Source organism: Muscardinus avellanarius (assembly GCF_963383645.1).
Source record: "Muscardinus avellanarius genome assembly, chromosome: 4".
Lineage (NCBI taxonomy): Eukaryota > Metazoa > Chordata > Mammalia > Rodentia > Gliridae > Muscardinus > Muscardinus avellanarius.
The window spans coordinates 10,610,840-10,636,689 of NC_137789.1; the positions used below are offsets into that span (position 1 = coordinate 10,610,840).

The window sequence follows — 25,850 nt, forward strand, 5'->3', positions numbered from 1 at the left end:
TGCTAGGCATAATGGCACATATTTGTAATCCCAGTGTCTGAAAGGCTGGGACAAAAAGACCACAGGTTCAAAGATAGCCTTCGCAATTTAGCAAGACTCTCAGCTACTTACTGAGACGCCAAAAATAATTTAAGAAAGGGCTGGGGGTACAGCTCAGGTAGAATGCTCCTGGGTTCAATCCGCAATACTGTCAAAACAACAACAACAACAACAACAACAAAGTCCTTATTCTTTCTGCCCTACATTATCCCTCATTTCTTGCAAGCTTCCATCTCATTGTCTCTCTCTTTGCTTCATTTTCCAACTTACCACTCAAGAACTCTACTAAAATCAAGGTTCTCCGCTCTTCTCACTGTTTCCATACACGGCCTCTGCTGACTTCTCTCCCTTCTCTTTAATTATTTTTCTTCCTCCAGCACAGGTTCCTCATTTCTTATGTAAATTCATCCCACTTTTCCTGCCCTCTCTACCATGGCCTTCATTTGGCTGCAAAATGCAAGCATTGGAAGTGCAGGGTTCAAAGTCAGAGAGGAAAACCCCCTTACTTGGTGTAGGGAGATGAAATAGGACATTTCGCAAATGCATAAGTTAATAGGTTTTCTTTTTTCCTGCTACATTCAAGTATCTACACACAGGACACTCAGCGAGGTAGTGATGAGCTTAAACTGGCATCATGCAACCTGCGAGATACATTAGATGCAGCTGGGTGTTGGTAAAAGAGTATTGGACAGAGAGTGGAGAAACACTAGCCACTCCTCTGCTGCTAACTAGTAAGGTGATCCCTCAAAAGTACTTTTCACTCTCTTGTGCACGTAGACTGATTCCATGTCCATTTCACTGGCCCACACTTAACCTTTGGAAGAATGAGAAACAGACTTAGTCACAGGTGCTGTCAAAGTTTAATTTATGTCTCTGTAATGCTTCCATCTCAATGCCCTGAGTTCCTTCCTCTTGCTCTTTCAGCCTTAAAGCAGAAGTGCCTGGAAAATATCTGCAAATCAGTGTGAGGACCTGACAAGATCTTCAGCAGCCCCTTACTCTGGCCCTAGTCCCAGCTTGGCTACATTTGTAGAATTCACACAGGCTCCAGGATCACCCATGAGTTGAAAGTGGTTCTCTTTGGAAGTGGCATATTTTTCTCTCCTTTGAATTCGTGTAAGGTACTGAAGGTAGCAGCCTCACAATCAATTCAGTAATGCCAGACTCCCTGCCTGCTTCAAAGTCATGGAAACCTAGTATCTGTGCCCCAGAAACTCCTGTAATGCTTGTGACAATCCTGGTTACTGGAGAATTGGAAAATGGGTTGAACAGTGGTTGCAACACCTCTGCCCAGTGCACAGACTGACGCATACCGGAGTGACTTAAATGCGGGATGTTAGGAAGACAACAAAAGTATAAACTGAGAAAGTCCAAATCCATACTATCGGGAAAGTCGCATAGGATTTGCCATACAGTTAATTAAACCAATCAGACTTGACACTCTATGGGATCTACCTGATCTTCCAAGCCTCCTAAGCAGAAGAGAATGAAAGCCTCTCACCAGGAGGAGCTGTAGGCAGTTGTTTTTGTTAACATCTTGTCTTGATTCGTCTTCTTTGTGTCCCATTGTATTTAAGTGTCTCCAGACTCACCTTAGGGCTCAGTGACTCACTAGTAAAACCACGGAGCTCAGAAACACTGTTATTTTCACCTGTATTCTTTATACAGCAAAAGGATACAGATACAAGACAGCAGACGTAAAGGGTATGTAGAGGAACAGGCAGGTAAGCCTAGGTATGAGCTGAGCTTCCAGACCTCTCCAGCCACCACCTAATGTCCTAATGTCCTAGCCATGGGGTGTATTTTGAGTATTACTGACCAGGGAAGTACGTGAGTTCAGTGTTCAGGGATTTGATGATGGGTTAGGCCAGGAGTACTTACATGGCTGAACTCAGTGACTCAGTCTCCAGCCCCCCCAGAAGTCACACAGAAGCTACTGGATACAAGACTGCCACCATAAATGACATGTTTGCATGATGTCTATGGCCAATGCCATGGTCAAAGAGACTCGGAATAGGATATTCCAAGACTCAGGGCTGCTCTCCAGGGAGCTGCTTGGAGGGCTGGACTTTCCTGAGGGTGACCACCCAGGCTACTGAGTGGGCCCTGTGTTCCCCCACACTCAGCCCCTAGTATCTCCTCTTTTTGACTGTTTCCCAGCCTGCAGCTTCCACCTCCCGCTAAAGGCCAGGCTGCTGAACGGTGCTAAGTGGGCTGCTCTCCCTGGGATCCTGCATGGGCCCTCTGCTCCTCATTACCAGGCACAGTTCCTGGCTGGGTGCCCTGCACTCCTCCTCCTCTCTCTCTCCTTACAATAGTGCCCACTCATCAGTTTCCCATCCCTTGGTGATCTAGAGTGGCCCTTTGTGAACAGTCGCTTTCTGTTCACAATCCAAGTACAAAACAGTTTTGTCAGTTGGAAGATACGCAGGTGCCCAGGCGCTATCTGTGAACAAGAACACGAAGCTCTGGGAAAAGGAGCAGCCAGATGCTTCCCGTCCAGCCTCACAGAAGCTTCTTTTAGAATCTCCGGAACACTCGGGAGACACTGGAACACATGCAAATATCTAGCTCACAAATACCTGTCATCACGACTTTCCAGTCCTAGAAAGGGCTTCCCGGTTTGCAAAGATGAGAGGGACACAGATTTTCTACAGGGAAAGGGACTCCTGCCTGATAAGAATCAAAGAAACAATCTATTTGGTGTGGTTCCATTTGATTAAAGCCGTTCTGATGGATGAAATGGACATTAAGTAAGGTCCTTCATCAGGACAGGCTCCCTAAGGCTCTGCACAGAGTAAGTAACCTAGCATCAGGGAAGGGGGAGGGTGCACTGATGGCTTGAGCCCAAGAGCAGGGCTGTCCACCTGTAGGGAGAGCACCATAGACTCGGCTAGTTCTTTGTAAATAATGAGTTAGCATGGTTGTAACCTTTAAAAGGCTCCACTGTGGAGCCCCTCCGAGCCTGTGCAGGGTCTGACCTAGTGTCAGGGACAAAGGCTCCGCGGGCCATGTGGGAGCAGTTTCTCAGTCACATCATCTGTCACAATCATAGCAGTGGATGCAGAAAACAAGTCTGAGGACTGAACTGGCCGGTGCTGGAGCCCACTGGAAGTTAAGAGCAGCTGCACCCTCTTGAGCTGGATTCATCCTGCCCTAGCGGGATGGCAGGGGCAATGAGAAGACCTAGGGCTGAGCCTGAACTGGAGTTGCAATTCATGCACACGTGGCCACCAGCGCTACCTGATAAGATGCACAAGCTGGATGGTTTTGTACCAGCTGACGGTGGAGCACAGCTCCCCTAAACCACTGGAGGTACAAGGTGCAGGCACACGTCTGCTATTTCATTCACACACCAAAGACAAGCCTGGTTGGCAAGCAAAAAACAGAGAGGGATGGAAGGTGGGAGAGGGTGATGAAGAAGGCAGGGAGAGGGAGGGGCAGCAGAAGGGAGAGACTGTCTGGGTCACTTGGCCCCAAGGCTGTCTAGGTGCTTGGGGTTACACTGGGCTCCCTTTCAGCACTGAGCCACTTGTGCTGTGGGTCTGTGTGAGTGAGGAGTTCTACTGCTACCATGATAAAAGTAATAGTAAACTCACAACAGCTCTTTTTCTCGTATGTCTGGGTTCTTGTGTAAAGGCACCTCTCACCCTATTCCATCAGCAGAGAAGGGGAAGCCATGTTCCCTCGGATACCAGAGGCTATCAGCTGTCAATCAGAAATAGCTTCCCCCCAACCCTATCCCAGGGACATTTGGCGATGTCTAGCAACATTTTTAGTTGTCACACCTGTGTGGGGGGCTTCAAGGAGTGCCTCTGCATCCAGCGCCTGGGGTGCCTGAGATGTACAAAATAGCTCCCGTGAAGAAGGACTTGCCCCAGTGACAGCAGTGCTAAGGTTAAGATGCCCTGTGACAGATTATTGTGAGGAAATTCCCCAGGAAGCATCCAGAACAACACACTCATGCAGCTGGTTATTATGCCTTAGCCTTGTGCAGTAACTGTCCCCTTGATAATTCAGGACAGAGACTAGGATGCATGCAGCCATGAGTCCTCATCAATGTGGTAGCTTTAGAGGAGGTGGCTCTGTGCTAATGAGAGAGGGCTGGACCTGGATAGCATCATTCCTCACTATGCAGGAGATGCTGGCCAACAGTTCATGTTCTGCAAACCAAAGCATCCCCACACAAAGACAGCACTCATTTAAAGGAGCCTTCCAACAGAGCACTCTGGCCAGGCTCCGCTGTGCTCTGACCTACTCATCAGGGGGCCCTGCTCCTCCAGAAAGAGTCTCACATGTGAGTTCAGACAACATCTAAGTGCGATGGTGTTGTTGTCCTGAGCTGTAAACAGGAGCCAAGACTTCGTTCCTCCTAGGACCACAGGAGCAACAATGATCCAGCTGCTGTAGAGCTGACCAGGCCCAAGTCCTGCAGTGCCTTCAAGGTGCGCATTAGGCATGCAATAAGTGCTTATTCTCCTGCTAGAATCATTTTACAAAGGGATGTGGACAGAGGAGGAAGGGATCAGGATGGAGAGAGCCCCATATACCATGCACACACATGGTGGTGCACCTTCTCCACAATTCTAATAAGACTATCTCCATTCCACACATGTAGAAGCCAAGATGGAGCAGTAGGGGCTCACAGTCACACTGAGTAACAGGGCTGGCAAGCAGAACCTAAGAAACCTAGTTCTAAAGCTCCATTTCACTCTACTCTGCAGCTTGGGCAGGAAAACCCAAAAGGAAAGAGACATCCAGTCCCCAGGTCTGAGGCCAGGAGCATATATGAAGAATCCTCTTGCTGAAGAAACTTATAGACATGACAAAACAGCCCTTTTTCTTGCAGGAGAGCTCCTGGGACTTTCTTGTCTTTCATCCCCCAGAGCTCTCTGATGGCCCCAGACATAATCCCTGAGCCTGCAGCCTGCAAGGTGAGGTGGGTGCAGGGGAACAGGGCAGCCATTGTTCACTAATTGCAGCCCAGGCCTCCTCAGAGGCTCATGATGTGGCAGGGGGCCTCTTAATATGGAATGTCCACCTGTGCCAAGCCTTAGTGCCTGGTGCTGCCCCCTCCCAGGCAGCCCACCTGCCAGCCTCCTGAAAGGCAGCCCTCCTGCTGTGAGGAGGGAGGGCTCATGTGACCAGGGGTCTCCTTGGCTATAAAGGACTCTTCTCCATCAGCTCCAAGCCAGACATCGCTCCTCCAGCAGCCTTTGAGAGGGCACATTAAGGTAGGCGCACTCTTCTCTGGACAGCCCCAGCAGCCAGAGACAGGAGGAAGGCTGGAGGGAGAGAGGGAGGGAGAAAAGGAGGGAGAAGAAGAGGAAGAAAGGGAGAGAGATTGAGGGTAAAGTGGGTGGCAGAGAGAAGGGAGGGAGAATGGAGAGAAGAAGAAAAGGCAGAGGGGAACTGAAGAAGACCTGGGGGAGGGCAGGTCCCCATGTTACTCCCGGATGTAGCTGCAAACCCAAGGGCACCCTGGGTCCCTGTAGGAGGAGACGCAGTGTCAAGGCCTCAGCACCTGGTCAGTTTCCCAGGGAACATTCTCCAGGCTCCTTCAGCAAAGGCCCTAAAACCTGTGTGCCCCTCCCAGGGCGCTGGTGTGAAGCTGGGTCATCACTAGGGGTGCCCTCCAGCACTGAGGATAAGCCTGCCTTATTGTTCTTCCTCTGCAAGACCCACCCCATTTAGACCTCACAACACCCCGATGAAAACCCTCCAGGTATGTACGCTGTGACCCAGGAAAATGAGTCTCAGGCAGCTGGAGCCTCAATTGTGGCCCTAGATGTAAAAGGCAGAGGTGTACTCCCCAGCCCACTGGCTCCGCCCAGTAAGGCCTGGCTCTGGCCAGCCTGGGCAGCTGAGGGGCAGGTAGGAGATGGCCTGGGAGCCAGGACTCCTCGCATGGCACACAGAGCAGGGCGAGGACTAGGCAGGCCACTCATCTTCATGGAGTGGAACCGCCCCATACCCAGGAGGGTGGAGTTCCAGGCTGCCCAGAGCCTACAACCCTGAAACCCTGAGATCCAGCGTCTCACTAATGGGCAGGGCTAGCATGTGCTGCCACCATCTGGTTTTCGCTGGTACTTCACCTGTCTTGGCTCTCAACGGGATTGTGATCTGCAGGGCTCAGCACAACCTGGAGGGCTGGCCACCCTCAGGCCTCAGGGGCCTCTCCGCACAGTTTTACCAGGAATTGCAACTATCACAAGCTGAATAGTTGTTAGGCTTCAGTACTGTGAATCTCACGGATGGGTGGCAGCTCAGGGTAACTGCCATGGACCAAAGACTCAAGTCAGATCCAAAGACCTCAGTTGGCAGCACAGGGCAACCTCGGCAGTTGTGCCTCTTGGTGAAGACTGGTGGGCAAGTAAGGGGCCACTCTGAGACTTGGCCCCTCATCTAGAAAACAAGGCATGCGATAGAAAAGGCCCTCGAGTCCTGTTCCCTACCTGCACCTGGAGCAAACTTGGCAGGGTACCCCGCAGGAATAATGACCCATAATTGCAAGGAATAGGGTACTGATGTTTATAATGTATTTTTAAGAATATTGCAGTAAAATAGTCATAGTCTCAGGTATACCATTTTATCTGTCTCTAAGCCCACAGTTCAGTAGCAATAGCCGGGCATGGTGGTGCACACTTGTAATCCTAGCATTTGGGAGGCTGAGACAGGAAGATTGTGGTTCGTGGACAGCCTCAGGTACTACTTAGTGGGAACCTTTGCAACTCAGTGAGACCCTGTTTCAAAATAAAGAATAAAAATAGGGCTGGGGTGTAGCTTGTAGGTAGAATGCCCTTGGGTTCCATCTCTAGTACTGCAAAAAATTAAATAGACAGACAGACAGACAGACAGACAGACAGATAAAATTGCCATAGCATCAGGTATACCATTTTAGCTGCCTCTAAGCCCACAGTTCAGTACCAATAAGCACATTTGCATCTTTGTACAAGCATTTTCACCATTCACCTCTGTAACTTGTGATCTTCCCCAAATGAAACTCTGAGCAAGAACAGGAACAAGAACTCTTCCCTCTACCTCACTGAAACTTATTATTATTATTACTATTATTATTATTACTATATTTATTATTACTATTATATTTATTATTGTATTTATTATATTATTATTATTATTATTATTATTATTATTATTATTATTATTTGCGGGCCTAGGGATGGAAACCAGGGACACTTGACCTCCGAGCTACACCCCCTGACCTATTTTTTATTTTTTTAAATTTTGAAACAGGGTCTCAGTAAGTTGCAGAGGGCCTCACTAAGTAGCTGAGGCTACGATCCTCTGGTCTTAGCCTCCCGAATGCTGGGATTACAAGCATGTGTCACCACACCCAGCTCTGAAACTTGCTTTTAAACAATGAACCAGAGTGGATTCAAGGCCATGTGTGTAATAGGGCTATGTTGCTCATTGGCATTCCTATGTACAGGGAGGGGGAAGTTGGGCATCCCCAAAAACCTATCTTCTCTGAGCTGAGGATGCAAGGGGGGGTGCACTCCTGCAAGGAGTGACAGGAGAGGAAAGGGACAGGGTCCACTCCACCAAAGGACCCCTCCATCCCTCCATTCCCTAGACAGGGGCTTCCATGCAAATGGGCATTGAACTGCAGCACCCAGGCGTGATCACCACTGCTACTATATATTGGTCCTTTAGCTGTGGTCAGGGCTGGGGGTTGCCATCGCCATTCCCAAAGCTTTAGAGCAGCCTCTCCACCTCAGACGCTTGTGGTCCTCAAATTGATTCACTCCTTCAGACCTGCATACCTCCTGGGCAGCTACAGTTATCACTGTAATAGTTCTGGGCTAGGAGTTAGGAGAGCTGGGAGGAGGGAGCTGTGAAGCTCTGAGCCCAATCTTATCTATGAAATGGGAGTTTTATAGATAGAGGAAATAATGCCAATGTCCCTTCCAATCTCTGAGATCTTGGCTTTCTCTTAAGGTAGGATGGTAACCATAAAAGACCAGACATAGTAGGTACCAGATACTGACTGAGCTGCCCAAGGACACGTGGCCCTTGTTCACGTGGGTCAACTACAAAGGGGTCTCCAGACTCCTTTGACATGCCTTCCGCTGCCCACCATTGGAGCTCTCAGGGCACACCACTGTCCTTCCAGAGACTTCCAGGTCTTGTCTTTTGCTTCCACGCTGACCTCAGGCCTGAAAAGGGAGCATTTAGAACCAAGAACCAATCTCCACAGGCCTGTCATAGAGAATGCAGTGCACAACAGGTACAGCCCCGTCCAGCAGCCCCCTGTGCTCCTGGGGAAGCATGGATCATGCTGTGTCCCAAAGCATGGCCTAAAAGAGAAAAATGGCAAATCAACCAAAAATCTTACACTCCTTACTGAATTATAGTTCCAGAAATCTAAGCTTCTAATCCCCCTGGTTCCTTCCCTCCCTCCCTTTTTCCCTCTCTTCCTTCCTTCCTTCCTCTTTTAAAATCTGGTTTACTGGCTTGAACGTGCTTTAAAGTAAAATAGTGTGTGACCCAGTACAAGGCCGCCACAGCTGATTGAATGCGGCAGGGCTCCCGGACTCTGCACTCCTCACCCCTCTCTCCCCAGAGCAGCCTCCCAGGCACATCTACAGATCCCCAGGACAAGGTGTTCAGGAGGGTGGAGACTGCAGAAAAGTGCCATTTGGCAGCAAGCAGCGCCACCATGCGGTGGCCGAGTTCACTCACATGCGGAGTGATGGAGGATGGGGTAGCATTTGGCAATGCTGGCTTCCAGGAACCAAATCCCAGAACGCTCAGATCTCCTTCCTGTCTCCCTCATACCACTCCTGCATTCTGAATCTTGATGTGTGAGCCCCTAGGAGGCCTGGGATAAATGTCCGTGGAATAAAAGAATAAATAATTGATAGAACAGTGTTCTCCAGCAGTTCATTCAGGCTTCCCTTTTACAGATGGCTAGACTGAGTCTCAGAGTGCCTTCATACTGGTCGTTAGTGGCAAAGCTGGGAAGGAAGCCCTCTCAGGGCATCCTTCTTCACTAGCATGGGTGGTGGCATGAGGAGGGATGCATCCAGCTGGGTCTTGCGTGGAATTTTCTAGACGCGCCCTCGTCATGTTCCAATGGTCTGTCTCCCAGGAGCCTGTCCCCATTGGTGCCTGAATCGTGTCCTCTGCTCTCCCGCTATGATTGAGCTTCTCGTCGGAATCCTGCTAATGGTCCCCTGTGTCGGTGAGTGACGCTGTTTGGCACAGTATTTCCAGCTTAGCGTGTGATTGCTTAACATGAGCGCTGGGCGGTACTGTCAAACTTCATCTGGTGTGCTTGTTGGTACTTTCTCATCCATCTGCCTAATGAGTGGTGGGATCTGGCATCAGTGAACAATCAGAGGCTTAGTTTGATGGTTTATTTCTGAGAGCCCTGTCTAGTACAAGAAGGTGTGGGATGGGAGATGGAGTGAGGAAGACCATATACCAAGGTGAGCACTGCTCTGCACACTTGGGTGCCGAGCTACTGTGGTCTGCCTTGCCGATTTCCCTGGAGCATGCTGGTCCTGATAGACAGCCTCAGCCCCTTCTTGGAGCTGTTGTGTACAGTGTGAGGACAAAGTCCTCCATCCTCTCGTTCTAGACTGAGTCCAGCACCAACAATGCCTAGAGATACCCAAGCAAGCTCCCAGGAAGCCAGGGTGATAATTTCAGGTCACTTGGAGTCTTGGCTTGGAACTGAGGCTGCTATCTCTTTTCTCAACGTTTTGTTTGTGGAGCCCCCAAAAGGCAGGCCTCTCTGATCTTCTCCACCTGATTGGGCCCCTTGGTCGTTAACATCACTAATAAGGAGTTTTCCTCTTTCCCACTAGTACCAGGATACCAACTGCCTTGCCAAGCTGCCCTTCCCTTCTCCAGGGGCCCCCTCCAAACAGCAAGGATGAAGGGGAGGCCATGTCAACCTGCAAACACTCACTGATCATCTGACCCAAGTTAGTGAATAGAACAAGAGGTTTGCACATGACCCAGAAGTTTGCAAGGTGGAAATTACAGTCTTGCTATTCAACATGAGACTTAGTCTTCCCTTTGGGCCCACATCCCTTCTAGCCAATCCTAGCCCTTCCCCCAGGACAGAGCCCACCAACCACTTGTAGTGGGACTTCATAACTTGTGAGTTATGGAATGCAGGGGCATTCTACCTCTGAGCTACACCTCCAGCCCCTTTTTAAATTTTTTTGTTTTGTTTTGAAACAGAGTCTCACTAGGTTGCTGAGCCTCTCACGACACTGCTGATACTATGTGATCCTCCTGCCTCAGCATCTCAGTACTGAGATTACAGGTAGTTCTACCATGCCTGCCTTAGCTAGTGGATCTTAACTGGTGGGACTTTCTTGCACACATGCACATACACATACACACACACATTCTCATCCAACATCCCCAGTTGGGGAGTTCTGCTGGCAACTCCTGGGTAGAGGCCAGAGATACTGCTACAATCATTTCATACACAAGACAATCTGCACATCAGAACACTATCAGCTGAAAAACCTGCGGTAAGTCAAGCAGGGCCAGTCGCTGGGGGCAGGGATCTTCCTGAGTAGGCTTAATCTCCCATGCTTCGAGGAATGCTGATTCTCTTGGCCTTCAGTGAGAGGAGGTCTCCAAGTCAAGTTTACAGCTTGACCCCAGAGCTGGCCACTGGATGGAGAAAGAAATATTTTGCCTCACATGCAACATAGAGGTCCATACCCAAACTGGGGTTCCAGCTCCCCTCTGTCTGTCCCCACCAACCCAGGCTTCTTCCCCTACCCCACCCTGATTTAGCTGCTGGCAAAAGGTGGTAGCAGTGCTTTTTGGGTGCTGGCATGGTTCCCTAATCTGTCACATTCTACCTCTGAGCAACACTGTTCAAGCTAAGATTTCTATATCATCAGCTTTAAAGCTAGCCAAGGAGCTTGTTTAAAAAAAAAAAAAAAAAGCTCTACTTCTAATTTCCACTCCAGACTGGTTGGGTCAGGTCCGAGTGAAAGCAGAGGAGTCAGAATGTTTACTGAGTCTACATCCCAGGTGATTTTGATGCTCATAGCCTGGGGGAAAGCCTTGTCCTCAGTTATAAACTCCTTAGGGTTGAGGGCCTCTCCAGGTCTTGATTTATTTTCACCAGCATTTCATCTCAAGAGACCCCCTCAAAAAAAAAAAGAAGAAAAACACGCATCTAAATAAAACTGTGTGCTTTGCGTGCAAAGACAGGTTCATAAGTCCCCAAATCTCCCCATTATCAGCCAGAATGTCACAATTAATGCTGACCATCATGAAACACCAGGGCCACCTTGTACCTCCCTTGTTTCCTGAGATAATGCACAGATCTAAAGCCTTGCAGTCACTGGGAAAGCAGGCGTGGATTTGAACTTTTGTTTATCTTTACTGTGTTCCTGCTTGTCATGTCCCAGCCTTAGCCTGGCAAGTGGTGGTGGCCATGTTTGTGCTAACTCTGCTCCCTCTTTTCTTTATTTGTAGGGGGCCATGCTCTGGACACCCCACACTTTCCACAGGAGTTGCCTCCAGGACTCTCAAAACATTTCAGTAAGAATGCTTTGCATTTTTCTTAGCTGATATGTAAAACATGGTCTAGGATATTGTCAGACAGAGAAAACAACCTCTGCTGAGTAACCCCTAGAGCCACTAACCACTGTGTAAAGTGATTCAAGAGGGATGCAGAAGCATCTATCTCTCAGCAGCCTGCTCTGGTCTCTTGTCTGAGACCAAGCCTAAAACTTCCTATCAAAAGACAGAGGATAGCCAGTCACTGTGACACACACCTATAATCCCCATATATAGGAGGCTGAAACAGAAGGATCACAAGTTTGCAGCCAGCCCCCAAGCAACTTAGTGTGACCCTAAGCAACTTAGAGAGAGACCCTTTTTCAAAATAAAAAGTGCAGGGGTGTAGTTCAGAGGTAGAATGACCCTAGGTTCAATCCCAATACTAAAAAACAACAACAAAAATAAAACAAAAACAAAGGACCGCTCTAAAGGGCAAATAACTAAGGAAGGAAATGGGCTGATGGTGAGGGTCAGATATAACTGTGTCTCAGCTTCAAATGGAGCTCTAAGTGCTCTCAAAGGTAGGAAAATATCAGAAAGAAATGAGGATCCATATTGTCCCTTGGGAAAGGCAGGTTGTCCCAGCGATGGCTTATGAAGCCTTCTCAGGTAGGTCCTTAGAAGAACATCTCCAGAGCACTCTACATAGGGGACTCTCTGGTGAGGTTAGCTCTAGGTCACTTCCAGCCCTTCAGAGGAGTGTGTCAATCAACTCACACAACGTGCTGAGATCCACTCAGACCCAAATGATGAGTGACCTCTCTCCAACTGGCATGACTCTCAGAGAAAGTACAATGTCCACCTCATGTATTCCAGTAGACACTCAGATGGCAGATCACACTTGGCACTCAGCAGTGTCAAGGCTGGGAAGCCTTCATGCCATGCTCTGGACACCCAGTGGGCCACCACTGTTCCTCTTCAGCAGGAGGAGCCTGCCCAGCAAGTTGCACAGTGGGCCAGGGGAACTTTGGGTGCAAGAGAATGGGAGCCGCCCATTCTCCCTGCTCTGTGGGAACAACCACAGACCAGCTGCCCTAGAAGTTGCATTCTCTGTAAGAATCAGCTTCACTAGTAAGGATGCAGAGGTATAATATCAAAGATTTCCTGTGGCGACATGCCCAGATATCAGATCTTTGCCCTTGTGGAGACCCCAAGGCCATGATTTCTCAACAGATATCTCTAGTTCATAGTTTTCCTGGTCCAGGTGCAACTTACCATTCAGGGGTCCTTTTATAATATACACATTTATTGATGCAACGTAATTATGCATCATAATGAGATTCAAAATGATACAAACATACATTCACACATCACTTAGTGTATTTCTAGGGGTCATTCTCACCACTGAATAATGTTGCCTAGTAACACAGTTCACATTTCATCCTTATCAGGTTTCTATGGTAACCTGCACTACGAAAAAAAGTTAGCCTAAGGTCAAATGTGTCCTTAGAAAAGGAGGAAAGGTTTGACCTTTCTGGCTAGGGATGGAGTAAAGAGTAAAAACCAAGATTCTCTGATTTGTTTTCTCTGATTTGTTTTCCCTTTCTTCCATGTAGATATCACATTCTTTAATGAAATGTTTAAAAATGTGGAAAGTGTGGCTGAAATTTTTGGTAAGTTAAATCTAAAGTTACTTTAATCCACCAAGTACTAGGCATAATGTGTGTTTAGGAAAACTAATTAAATTTCATAGGCCTTGGTCTCTGCCTCTCCAGCAAGCTTCTGACAACATAAGAGGGTTTTTCTGAGCTACTGATCATTTTTATTTCCAGCAAGTCACTGGGTTGTCCTGTGCCTCTGTATTCCTTATTTTATTGTCCTAACTACAAGAAAGGAACTGATACCTCTGTTTTATAGGCAAGGAGACTGAGCCTAAGGGAGTTAAGTGACTTGCCCAAGGCCACACAGCTAGAAAGGAGACATTCTCTGAATCCAGAGCTAAGTCCCCTGCACCAAAGTTGTTTTGTTTTCTCTCTCCAGCTGATAACTATACATAAATTTTAAGGATTTCAAAGGCTATCAAGCATTCCAGTTATTAGTTTTGTATCTGCTATGCTACTGGGACACCATGATGATTCCTATCATCAATGAACAGCACCCGAAATAAGACTTTTTATGATTCTGAGACCTGCTGTTGGGCTAAATGATGTTAGCTATCACACTGTACCTCAAATATATGTATGAATCAGCGCCAGTGCCTTATAAGGTTTTGAATGGAAAAGCATATTTATGTAAACACACACATACATGCAAACTTTAAAGAAAGCTTTCTTTATATGTGAAGAATCATTGGTTCATTTTTCTAGCCAGGCCTTGTAGAAGCAAAACATGAGAAGGAACATTTGAATGAGGTTGGAAGAAACTAGAACAGGCAGGCACATGGACAAAGTCCTCCCCAAGAACCCCCCCCCATCAATTACCCTTGGTCCTCCAATCATCCTCTTGTGACCTAGGCATTTTAAATAAGCAGTGCTGGGTCACCTCCTTTAGTACTTAGTGGCCCCATAATTGAAAAGATAGTAAATGGGTTTGAAGTTCAGAGTCACAGTTATATCATTTTCTTGCCAATTTTGTTTATTGCATATTTTAGGACAAATCATTATCCTTGCTTGGTCTACTGGGGATGTCTCTGACCTTCAGTGTTCTTAACCTGTGAAATGATGGGAACAGAATAGCATCCCCTAGCAGACTTGATACGAAGTTTATGGCGTAATACACAAAGTAAATGCTATCTAACACATTATACACCCTATAGATCTTGACTGTTGTGCTATTAAAAGTAGCGAGTGTGGTATGTGGCGTACATTAGGTGCTCAGAAATTGGCTGGTTCACACTGGCTTACAATTTTATTGCTGGCCCTCTGTCATTTGAGGTCCATTCAGCAAACTAATAGTGCCTCAAATCATAAAGACATTTCATTATCTCACACAACAAATGGTCTGAAGACCAGACTTGATGCAGCGGCTCAAGGCAGCTGTCAGAGACCCAGCAGCTCTGTCTTGGTCTCTGCTGTGACTGCAAGCAAATCGGCTTTTAAACTTTTGGCTTGGGGCCTCATGATTGGTGCAGTTGCCATCAATATATTCTTACCCACCTTCAGGAGAAAGTAAATCAAAAGGATCTTTTTACATTTCTTTATTCATTCTCAGGGAAGAACTGGTTCCCAGAAGCCTTTAACTGAATTTGCCTTAAGTTCTTTTGGCCAGATCTGGGTCATGAGCTCAGCCCTAGACCCATCATTGACCTGGAAGTAGGAGATGACCATGATTGGCTGAGGATCACAGAACATTCTCAGAGGCATAAGGAGAAGGACTGCCTCCCTAAGAACTTTTCGACTTTTCTAGTAAAGAAGAAACAAGTGGCCACTCACTGGGCAACCATCAGAGACCATGGCTTCTAAACCTGCTTTCCTTCAATTGTTTAGAGCAGTCCTGAGTGCAGGGAAGGTGCTTGCTATGTCAGTGATGGGCCATCAGCACAGAGTATAGGAAGCCAGGAAATGGGGGCTCCCTCCTAGATCCTGGTTCTCAGAGCCCACCGGGGCCTGCCCCTCTCCCCCACAGACTGCCTGGGCTCCCACTTCACTTGGCTGCAGGCTGTCTTCACCAACTTCCCACTCTTGCTCCAATTCGTGAATGGTATGAAGTGTGTGGCTGGTCTCTGCCCCCGGGACTTTGAAGACTATGGCTGCGCCTGCAGATTTGAGATGGAAGGGCTGCCGGTGGATGAGTCTGACAGGTGAGCTGTATAAACAAGTGGGCTTATGAAGGGTCTATCTAATGCCTGGTCAGCACACATACATGGGAGGTGTACTGGACTAGGGACTGGAGACATCTTAATCTTCTTACCCCCAGTGGGGTGACTGGCTTCCTCATCTTTGTACTGCAAAGTAATCGTGGCCTGCTCTTGACTGTAGGCAGTTATTTGGAGCCCATGCTATGACCAAGATGCAGCTGTACCATTGTTTTTCTCGAATTTGGTCCACCTATATCAGAACTACCCAGGTAGACTCATAAGCTCAGGTACATTTAGGTGGAAACTGGGAGTCTTCATTTCAAATGTGTCCCCCCACATGGCTCTTTAATGAATAAATTATGCATGGTAAAATGATAGTAGAATAAAATTCTGCATAAAAATTTTGAGAATTATTTTTTATTCATAGTGCTCACCATGTGGTAAGATTTAAATAGACATTTCATTCTGGCCACCAGAGATGAGGCGACTATGAAGGTTTCTATTCAATTTTCAACAAATACAGACCAGATACTGATAATACATGAACACTGTGCTTAAGAAAACAGAACACTATCTCTGCTTTCAGAGTTAAATGTCTACTAGGAAATATAAGAAAATGTAAGTGGAAAATAGAGATGTGCTCCATCTCTACATACCAGGTAAATGTAAAGTGAAACAAGCTACCAGGATGAGAAATGAAATTTAAAAGCTAAAAGCAAGGCTCTGGCTAGCAGGTACTGGTAGCAGGAGGGTCCCCTGGAATACTCACCAATTTGGGAGCTTTGGTTCTAGCTATCTCTTAAATTTTTAAGGCATATTATCCATGACCCAGTAATTCTAATTCTCTGTTTATTAACTTTGTGATCTTAGGAAAGCCCTTAAATTTGTTTGTGCTCCAATTTCTTTATCTTTAAGATGAAAGTAATAATAATCATCATCCCTACCTAATAACATCATCATCCCTACCTAATAATCATCATCCCTACCTAATAACAGAGTTATTAATTAAGAGGATGAAATGATCAAGTTCAAGGTGAAATGGCTGGGACTCTGCCTGGGTTTTGGAGTAGTGGAGAGTGCAGGGACCGGTGGCAGTAGTAGCAGGACTGTAGATGTAGCCGTAGCAGGAGTGGCACAGTAGAAACGGTGGTAATAATAACAAGGCTTGTAGCCATGGTAATAGCAGCAGCAGAAAACTTATGAATGAGGGAAATTGAGTCCCCTGGGTCACAACTCTACTTCATGAACCATGCCCTAATGCCCCCAAGCCCAATTTCATTGTGATGGAGTGTGTGTGCTTTCACCTATGTGGGCTTATAGTAGGTAGAAAAGAACCTCCTTAGTAATATATTGGATAGCCCATACCTACCCTAGCATCTCTCCTTGAGGATGTCCTGTTTGGAGATCATGACTCCTAGGTACCAGGGCAATTTCTGACTCCTCAAACATCTGGGCTTCTCTTTCGTACACCTAGTACACAGGCAGCTCTGCCTCCCGGCTCCACCCAAGGTCTTCTAAGGAGGATGTACACTCCAAGCAAGTAATTCTTTTTTTGTACCCTAAGCACTGACCACAGTTTGTGGCACATGATAGCAATTTACTAAGTTAAGGGATTGACTCGCTGGTCTACTTCCAATTGCTTTTCTAGATTAAGAAAATGTAATCAATTGATTTAGAAGTAATATATCCTTGGTTGACAAAGAATGGCTTTGGATTGAACAACATATAAGGCACCTCCAAACCTGCAAGAGAGCGAGTGAGTTGCCTCTGGACAAAGGGAAGTTTCCCACTTTAAAGACCAGGAGCCACCTGACTCCTGGAGTAAACTCAATGACCTTCTGATGGGAAGAGGCTGGCTCTGCCTGGGGCATGGAGCCAGGGCCATTTCTGGGAACATGTTTTCCTTTTAGGACCTCCCTTGCCACTTCTCTCAATTCTTACAAGACCTTGGCAACATAAAAGTCAAAGAAATAAAGCAGTAATCCATCACTGTCTCCAACCCAGAAGGAAATATCAATGCACCAATGTCCCCAAACTGGCAGAATGGTGGACCACATACAACTTTAATTGCTTTCCACAGTTCAATCTATGTGGGAGGGAATTTCCAAATTCCCGGAGGGTAGCTTGTTTTCTCCTTGAACTTGTACACTAGAGTTCCCAAAATCATTGCTACTATTTATTGAGTACTCATCAGGTGGTAAGATCTGAATAGACATTTTCTTGATTTCAGAAAATCCTGGTGAGTTAAGTAGTGTAAAAAAAATTAGTAGCTCACCCAAGGCCATCATCTGTCTGTATATTTTTTCTTATTGATGTTTTCTACTCACCTATCTGTGCTCTAAGAATCATCTGACCTCCAAGTTTCAGAGTACACTGGCTTTATGGCCAACCTGGACCTTGGGCAAGTCGCAAAGCCTGTGTATCTCAGGATCCACATATGTAAATATTTATGGTAAAGACGGTACCTGCTGCATAGAAAGCATATGAGAGCTTAGTAAATACTTGTCAGGTACTTGGAGCAGGGGCCGGTACATGGTAGGCACTCAGGAAATTGTAACTGCAGTAAAAAAAAAAAAAGCAAGAATATTTATTGTTATTATTCCTGTTGAGGAGGCGGGATTTACGTTTAGAAGCTCCTGTGCCCGCTGCGTTTCGGGCTCTGCTCTGCAGCCAGTTCCAATGATCATTTCCTAGCCTCCAATTCTCTCCCAGGCCCAGAATTTGGGTCCTACCTGGGCCCTGAACCCGAGACTCTCCATTCAGAGCAAGCATATTAAGTGTAAAATGCTGCAGGCCGTGGTGGCGCATGCTTGTAATCCCCGCACTTGGGAGGCGGAGACAGGAGGATTGAGCAGGTTCGAAACCAGCTTCGCTGGCTTAAGAGACCCTGTTTCCAAATAAAAATATTTTTAAATGGGTCTGGGAGTGTATCCCAGAGGTACAAGGGTTTCCAGGAACCCCAGTACACCAAAAATAAAATAAATAAATAAATAAATAAATAAATAAATGTTTAGAACAGCCCCGTGATGCTCCAAAGTGTTAACTATCATTAGTGTGCATCTGCAAGACTTCCTTTCCGTCTGTTAAGTAAAATAATTGTGAGGAGTAAGTAACTTGTCCAAGACAGGACAGTCAGGATCCAGATCCTCCTGGTCTGGCTGCAGAGCCCCACACAGCACATTCTTCTGTCCCCAGAGCAGGAGTGGCAGGCGGGACTGGTGGCATGGCTAGGGCAGTCACCCTCCCTCTGCAGTGCTCGTGGGTGAGAGAAGGGCAATGAGGAGTCACACCTCTGCCTTCCATGGCATCTGGAGCGGCTCCCGGCTTGAGATGTCACCAGAGTGCCACACGCTCCCTCCTCTCCAGTATGGTTCCTATCGCGTCTCTGCCCTCTGCTGATCTTCAGATACTGGCAAACTCTCCAAGAATCCAGCTGGAAACCAGGAGCCTTCCACACTCTCCCAAACCAACAGAGTTCTCCACTTACAACCAATGTTTGGCAGAGAATGTAGATTTCCCTGGTTCTTGCTTTTATCGAGTTCAGATGGCATGCTATGTTTAAACAGCTGACCACCCTACTTTGCTCATCTATATCTAATGTCTACACCTTGTTCTGTCCTTGATATAAACTAGGTGCACTGCCACATCAGTCCCCTGACTCACACTAATTTGCTGTGTGACCTCACAGAAGCTACTTCTCCTCTTTGGATCCCGAAGTCTTTGTCTACACAGTGGTGTGAGAAACCGTACATTCACTAAAATGTTGTACATTCGCCAAAATGCTGTACATTCAACAAAATCCCTTCATGTTCTATTTTATGATGTTATCTGGGATAATCCAGGCTGTTCTGTGTGACAGCTGTTCTGAGCCTGGCTGTCAAGGGATCAGGTTCAGCCCAGGTCTTAATAGTTGAGCAGTGTCCTCACGTCCAGAATATGAGGATTGCTCCTTCCTCTCTCCATTTCTGGCCATAAGTGGCAATCCTAAACATCTGTTGTGGATACAAGACAGAGGGTTTTAGTAGAGAAGCCACTAGCTGCCTTGTGCATTTCGGGCAGGGCTCTTGTACAGCACGGTACAGGGCACCTGCGGCTAATCATCCATATCTCCACTTGCTGCGCAGTTTCTGGAGTCTGTAACCTTGACCCTGATGGCTTAAGAGTCAGTCTCTTTAAGAAGAGTTATAACTGAAGATGGCCCTGCATTGTCTTCACTGGTCACTCCAAGCATGTGACAGAGTTGCAGCTGCCTGCACAGCAGGCAGGGATGGTGCTGCACAGCCCCTTCTGCGTGAGGCCAGGCAGAGGGACAGCGATGGAGAGGGGCAGCTGCTCTTTGTGGCTTGGATGTGACAGTGGCTGGAGTGGTGAACAGGGGAGTGTCCATGGCTTAGTGTCCAGACGAGGACACAATGTTCTTGATCTTCCTGATCTTTCCTGAGCCCCTTCCTTCCTGAGGAAGAGATCCAGGCCATCTTGCTGGTTACAGAAGCCTGAATTCTGAGCAAGGCAGTGCAGTCCTTGGAAGAGAGCAGATGGCAAGTGTGTGTGTGTGTGTGTGTGTGTGTGTGTGTGTGCGCGTGCACTATTTGAAACAAGGTCTTGCTGAGTTGCTGAGAGTCTGGCTAAGTTGCTGAAGCTGGCCTCAAACTTGTGCTCTTCCTGTCTCAGCTTTCCAAATACCGGGATGGCAGGCATGTGTCACCACACCTGGCTAACAGGAAACCCTTGACTAAGAGCTAGTCCAACTGGTCTCATATTCTCAACACCTCGTATACAGTGGTGATTGTTAAGAACATATCAATCATCTGTGATTTCTGACTTGCTTACTGGCTATAGGTCATAACTACTGTGTTATCCTACCCACCCTGGCAAGTGCAAACACAAAATAGCCTATTCTGTAGTAGCAGCTGAGAGGAGCAGAGGCTGCCTGCAGCAAGGTGAGGTGAAGCTGCTATGGCACAGGGGATTCTGGGATCCTTGTCTCTCCCCATCCCTAACTCCACTCCTGCCTGATCCTGCCCCACCCACCACAGCTGCTGCTTCCAGCATCGCAGGTGCTATGAGGAGGCCGCTGAGATGGATTGTCTCCAAGACCCTGCCAAGCTTAGTGCTGAAGTCGACTGTGTCAGCAAGAAGATCACATGTGGTGAGCATCTCCGGGCTCCCTGGGCTGAGTTGCTGAAGTTGGCCTCAAACTTGTGATCTTCCTGCCTCAGCTTCCCAAATACTGGGAATGGCAGGCATGTGTCACCACACCTGGCTAAAAGGAAACCCTTAACTAAGAGCTAGTCCAATTGGTCTAAGAGGCTGAGGCTCCCAGGTCCACCTTGTCGCCATTGGAAACATCACTGCCGATGCTGGGATGCTTGAGGTCACATCTGTATCTTGCACAGAACAGATGTGCAATGAATGCTCTTTTAAATGAAGTGATAGTTGATTAACAGGTTATCTTATTTATCATTGGATATGTGTAGCAACCCTGGGGGTTTGTAAGGGCCAAATACTTTGCTACCCAATATATGTAACATTGGAGTGATTGCTTGACTTCTCTGAACCTCAGAATGGGAAGGAGAAATCAGCTTCAGAGATACGTTGTGGAAAACACACCAGCAATGCTTGTAAATGGTTAGCACAGGGATCAGCACATGGTAAGAATTCACTGGAGGTGGCAGTAGCGGACACAACTTGCCATGGTTCTCTGTAGAAATCAGACACGCCTAGGTTCAGATCTCAGCTCTCTCTCTTGTTTCCTGTTTGGTTCCAGGCATGGAGGGAACAAGGATGTGGCATTAGGGGAACCAGACTAGAGCCACCCATTTTGTGTGCCTATTGAGTCTGTAGTCTCTGTACGCGGCAGCTCTGGTCTTCCTGACAGCACTGTTAGATGGGGACCATTATTTGCAGTTTTCAGGCAAGGCAAGGAAAGCTCAGAGAAGTTAAATGACTGGCCCAGTGTCACAAGCTGCCAAGTGGCAGGGCGAAGACCTGGGCCCAGGAAGGCAGGAGCACAGAACCCTGGGGAGGATGGAGAGGCACTGGGCGTGAGCTGCTGGGGCAGCACCTTAGGAGCGCAGGAAACAGCATTTATTCACTCACCAGGTGTGTGTGAACATCTACACCAGGGGGACAGTCACCTGGGTGTGGAAACTCCTGACCTACTGGACTGTCCTCACAGCTGTCAGAGTCGGAGAATTCCAGAGTCAAGTGACACTATCTTAGAAAAGCGACACAGCAGGATGAGGACAGTGGAGGAAAACAAGTCAGGGAAAAGGCATGGGGAAGCGGACTGGGTTCCCGATACACACAAAGGGCCTCCCGAGACGGTGGGTGGTGGTGAAGAGATGCAGCAGAGAGGTGGGAAGCACTCTGGTGGTTTCCTGGGACCAGAGCCACTCAGGCAGGAGGACGCCAGGAGGCCCTGAGGCTCAGTGCCTGGCTTCCTGGGAAACAAGGACAGTGAAGAGAAAAACAGGGGATGAAATGAGGTGTGGGAGAGAATGACATCTAAGAAGGAGCGGGGAACAGTGGAGGGGGACAGTCATGTGACATTTCCTAGGCTACTTCAGGAAGCCATCAGAGGGTTCTGAATGGAGATCATGGACAGCAGAAAGACTAGCTGGACAGCCGTTGACAGCCAGGAAAGATGGTGGCTTGGCCAAGGTGTCACAGGAGAGATATGGAAGTGTGGCCAGGCTCTCACCTATTGACAGTAGAGCCAGTGAGATGTAAGGGGTAGGTGTGACCCCATGGGCAGGGTCCACCCATCTGAGCAGGTGGCACTGGCAGGCATGAGGGGAAGTTCACACGGGCAGCGGTGTGTCGGGGCAGATCTGGAGCCAGCTTTATGTCTTGGATTCCACCTCTGCTCTCCCTGCCCAGCTCTGTTCTCACTCTGCAGAGTCCCAGGACCCTTGTGAGCGCCTGCTGTGTATCTGTGACAAAGCCACCATAGAGTGCTTGGCTCAATCTGGCATCAACTCTTCCCTAAGTCTTCTGGACAACTCCTTCTGCCTGGCTCAGACTCCAGGTAGGAAGAGCGAGGCCCCGCATTGGCGGTGGGGTTGGCCATCTGGGCAGGCATTGGTATGGGACTAACCATTCCTGGGCATCTTCAGATGTCAAATGCAGTGCCTCCAAACACCCCCAAACCCACGGCTCTCAACACTTCCTGATGTGTTTCCCTTCCAGAGACAACCAGTGAGCTGACCACACTGTTGCCTGGAGGTAAGCCTCCCTCCCCCCACCCAGAAAAGCTGGTTCCTGCTGGGAACGCAAAGCCTGAGGAGGACTCACTCCTCCAGCCCGCCTCAGAGAAGCTGGGGCCATCCATGGTGCTGGACACACCCTTGCCTTCCCTGGCTAGGAGCTGTGATTATTTCTGATAAGACCAGTGTAGACATCAAGCCTCAACTGGCCCCAGTGCAAACCCTGTCCCTAGTTAATGGAACTGGTTCACTCCACAAGTGGATGTGACATGCGCTGGGTTACAGTGGGAATTTAATCCCGTGGCGACATAGACTTTGAGTTCTTTCTCTCACCCCACCAGAGCCTGGTGTGCAGCGTGACTGTGAGAGGACCTGCAGGGCCCTCCCCGCTGGGCAGGCTCCTTCCAGGAGAGGACCAGTGTCACTCCCCCACCACCATGCCCTTTCTTCTTGTGCTCCTGAGAGCTCAGCAGCAAGGGTAGCTTGGGTCTGGGCTCTTGGAAAGGGAGGTTGTTTTTCATGTTTCCAGGACAAGGTAGGCTCTTACTGCCCACTGAACCAAGCAAGCGATCATTCCTGCTTTGAAATGCAGATCTTGAGAATACTAGAAGCCAAATTTCTGCCTTCCATTACAAAGTTTCCATGATCTCTCAGTTTTAGTACCTTTGGGCTGCTGACAATGGGAAGTTCAAAGGTGGGTATCATCCCTCCTTTAGTGGCGCTCTCTCCCAGAACTAATGTGTTAAAGAGCAGGCCGTGTGTGTGTGTGTGTGTGTGTGTGTGTGTGTGTGTGTATGAATGTGGGGGGGCATGTATATATGGGTGTGTATGTGCATGTGTGTTTGTGGGTACATGAGTATGCATGGATGTGTGTGTGCATGAGTGTATATAGACATGTGTTGGTGAGTGTGCATGCATATGTATGGACATGTGCAGAGGTATGTGTAAAGTTGTGTACATGTGTATATGAGATGCATGTGTGTGTGTGTGTTTGAGTGTGTATGGATGTACATCAGTGTATGTATTCATGCATGTTATATCTCTGAGTGATTTTTTAGCTGATAGAACTCACTCACAGCGGTCTTCTGAGTCCTTTACCAGCTGCCCTCCCTTTTGAGCAGGAGTATTCTCAAGTTGGGATACTTTGAGAGCTCACAGCCTTCTTGTTGTCCGATAGAGCCCCCCCTTCTCCACCAGAACTAGGCAGAGACTGTGGCTCCTCCTGAGCTGGGCCTTGCTGGGCTGCCCATGTTCCAGGAGGTATAAGAGAGTGAGAGAATCCTATACAGGATGAAAGCCCCCTGGCAACACCTCTCAGCCCCTTCCTCCTCGCTCCAGCAGCCCCCAGCCTATTCTCCTGTTCTCCTTGGAGACTCTGCTGGGTCTTGACTTGCACTGCCTCAGTCATTGCTCTTGGTGGCTCTCTTTTCCCAGAGGTTCCTGCGAAGCCCACAGACAGCAGCCTGACAGCCCTCTCAGAAGAAGGTGAGCAGAAGGGGGCTGGCATTGTAGCCCCACTACTCTCATCTGAGTTGTGCCATCCCCCATCCTGCCAGCACCAACTCCCCTAAAATGTCACCTGTTTGCTTTGTTGCAGAGCTGATCCAAGAATACTCTAGAGCGCCCAGGTTCTCCCTGACCCCAAGTCTCTTCTTTACCTCCTCAGCTTTCTCTCCCATGCTTGCTCCCATCCTTGCATACTTGCTAGGTGAGGGGCAACACGGTTGCTCCAGGAGAGTTGAATATCAGATGGACAAGTACATTTTTAGTGCAAGTGAGTTTTGAGTGTTGCTTGGGATGCATCAAAGAGTTATTTCTTGTTCATCTGAAACCCAGATTGAGCTGGCACCCTGTATTTTCATTTGCTAAATCTGGCAAGCCTATCCCTGAGGGAGGCCAGTCGCTAGAGTTTGCTGCGTTCCCCTCTGTCACTGCTGCTGCTGGGCCAGGAGTGTAGAAACAGAGGCCGAGATGCTGCTCACTCCTGGGTGTTTCCCAAGTGTCCATGGGCATCCCGTCCCTGACATCTCTGCCTTGGGGTCCAGGTCCAGGGAGAAGAGAAAAATGTGACCCACATCCAACCAAGAAGCCCCCATAATCCCCGCCCAATGACCATGCCCAACATGTTTGAGTGTCGCAACTTCCATTTTCTTTGGAGTAAATCCTCAGCCCCAAAACTGAAGCTCTGCAGTGGGCTTCCTGGCCCTATCAGATGATCATTAAATAAGCCCATATTGATACCTTCTTCAGAGTTTGAGCGCTCAAGTCTATACTGCTTCCCAGCATACAGCCTCTGCTTGGCTCAAAGACCCACCTGGACCCATGATTGCAGCTGGGTGGTTTCTTTTCACAGTGGTTGTGGAGACCGGAGCCGACAGAATGACGACTGTCTTGAGAACGGGTAAGCAGAAGGGACTTCAGAAGGAGGTGCCATGGGATTTAGTGCAGCAGTGCCGTCCAACCATCTGAGCCCCTCAGAGGAATATGATTATGTTACATAATATGTGGAATGCTGAAGCGCAGGTAGCATAGACGTTCCAAGTCATCCAGTGAGTTACTTACCTGGTGGCCTGTTCTCCAGACTTGAGGCTGCAGGACTGTTTTCTATTACACAGAACTGACTCATGGAGAACACTGTCTTACCTAATAATATCTAGGTCAAAATCTCTCCTCAAAGTTAACCTGTCCATTTACCTTTCCCATGGTGATTAATAACCATAGAGCTTTTATTAATAAATAGAATTGATAATAATTTTCTACTGATTGTGCTTTGTTAATGGACAGAGCCATTGCTGAGGGCTTCCAATGTTCTGAAAAATTCTTAAAGCTATTTACATGTGTTTTCCCAGTGCATCTTCAATGGTCCGAGGAGGCCCATAACTGTCCCTATAATCAAGGAGCACTCCAAGGGTAGCCTGTGTGCCCAGGAGGCTCAGCTGTGCTGTCCTTGGTCCTGAAACTATAGGTTTTGCTTTTGAAGCAAGCACTCTGCCCCTGCTCAAAATGGCCCAGATGCTGTCTACTTGATGGAGCATTTATGATATTATTGGTAAACTCCTGAGCCTGATTTTTACACCACATCTTTATCTTGATCCATGTGCACATTCAGTTAAAGCAAGGTCCTTTCTTTGCATGGAACACTTCAGTCACCATCCTTAGCTCCCTGTGGCACAGCAGAAAGGAAAGAGGTAGCCTGCACTGTGCCCACAAGTGTCAACTCCAGCCAGGCAGCCTGAGTTTGCATCCTGCCTCTTCTCATCTCTATGACCTTGAAGAGTGACTAATTCTCCCCTGTGTGTCTT

The 25,850-nt window shown here is 48.0% G+C and overlaps 2 protein-coding genes across 2 annotated transcripts in view; both read left to right on the forward strand.

The window, feature by feature from the left end:
* HHLA1 (HHLA1 neighbor of OC90) overlaps window positions 1-1,007 on the forward strand; it is a gene marked incomplete at both ends in the record, with an annotated part of 39,321 nt that extends 38,314 nt beyond the window's left edge. Inside the window, one exon of the mRNA XM_080694716.1 lies at window positions 964-1,007. Coding sequence (XP_080550842.1) covers window positions 964-1,007 — 44 coding nt within the window. The remainder of the gene's footprint in view (window positions 1-963) is intronic.
* A 5,312-nt stretch (window positions 1,008-6,319) lies between these two features.
* OC90 (otoconin 90) overlaps window positions 6,320-25,850 on the forward strand; it is a gene marked incomplete at both ends in the record, with an annotated part of 29,244 nt that continues 9,713 nt past the window's right edge. Inside the window, 12 exons of the mRNA XM_080694717.1 lie at window positions 6,320-6,412; window positions 8,099-8,287; window positions 9,115-9,244; window positions 11,518-11,583; window positions 13,161-13,217; window positions 15,169-15,343; window positions 20,377-20,489; window positions 22,242-22,370; window positions 22,532-22,567; window positions 23,983-24,033; window positions 24,146-24,322; window positions 24,799-24,949. Of these exons, the coding sequence (XP_080550843.1) occupies window positions 6,320-6,412; window positions 8,099-8,287; window positions 9,115-9,244; window positions 11,518-11,583; window positions 13,161-13,217; window positions 15,169-15,343; window positions 20,377-20,489; window positions 22,242-22,370; window positions 22,532-22,567; window positions 23,983-24,033; window positions 24,146-24,322; window positions 24,799-24,949 (1,367 nt within the window). The remainder of the gene's footprint in view (window positions 6,413-8,098; window positions 8,288-9,114; window positions 9,245-11,517; window positions 11,584-13,160; window positions 13,218-15,168; window positions 15,344-20,376; window positions 20,490-22,241; window positions 22,371-22,531; window positions 22,568-23,982; window positions 24,034-24,145; window positions 24,323-24,798; window positions 24,950-25,850) is intronic.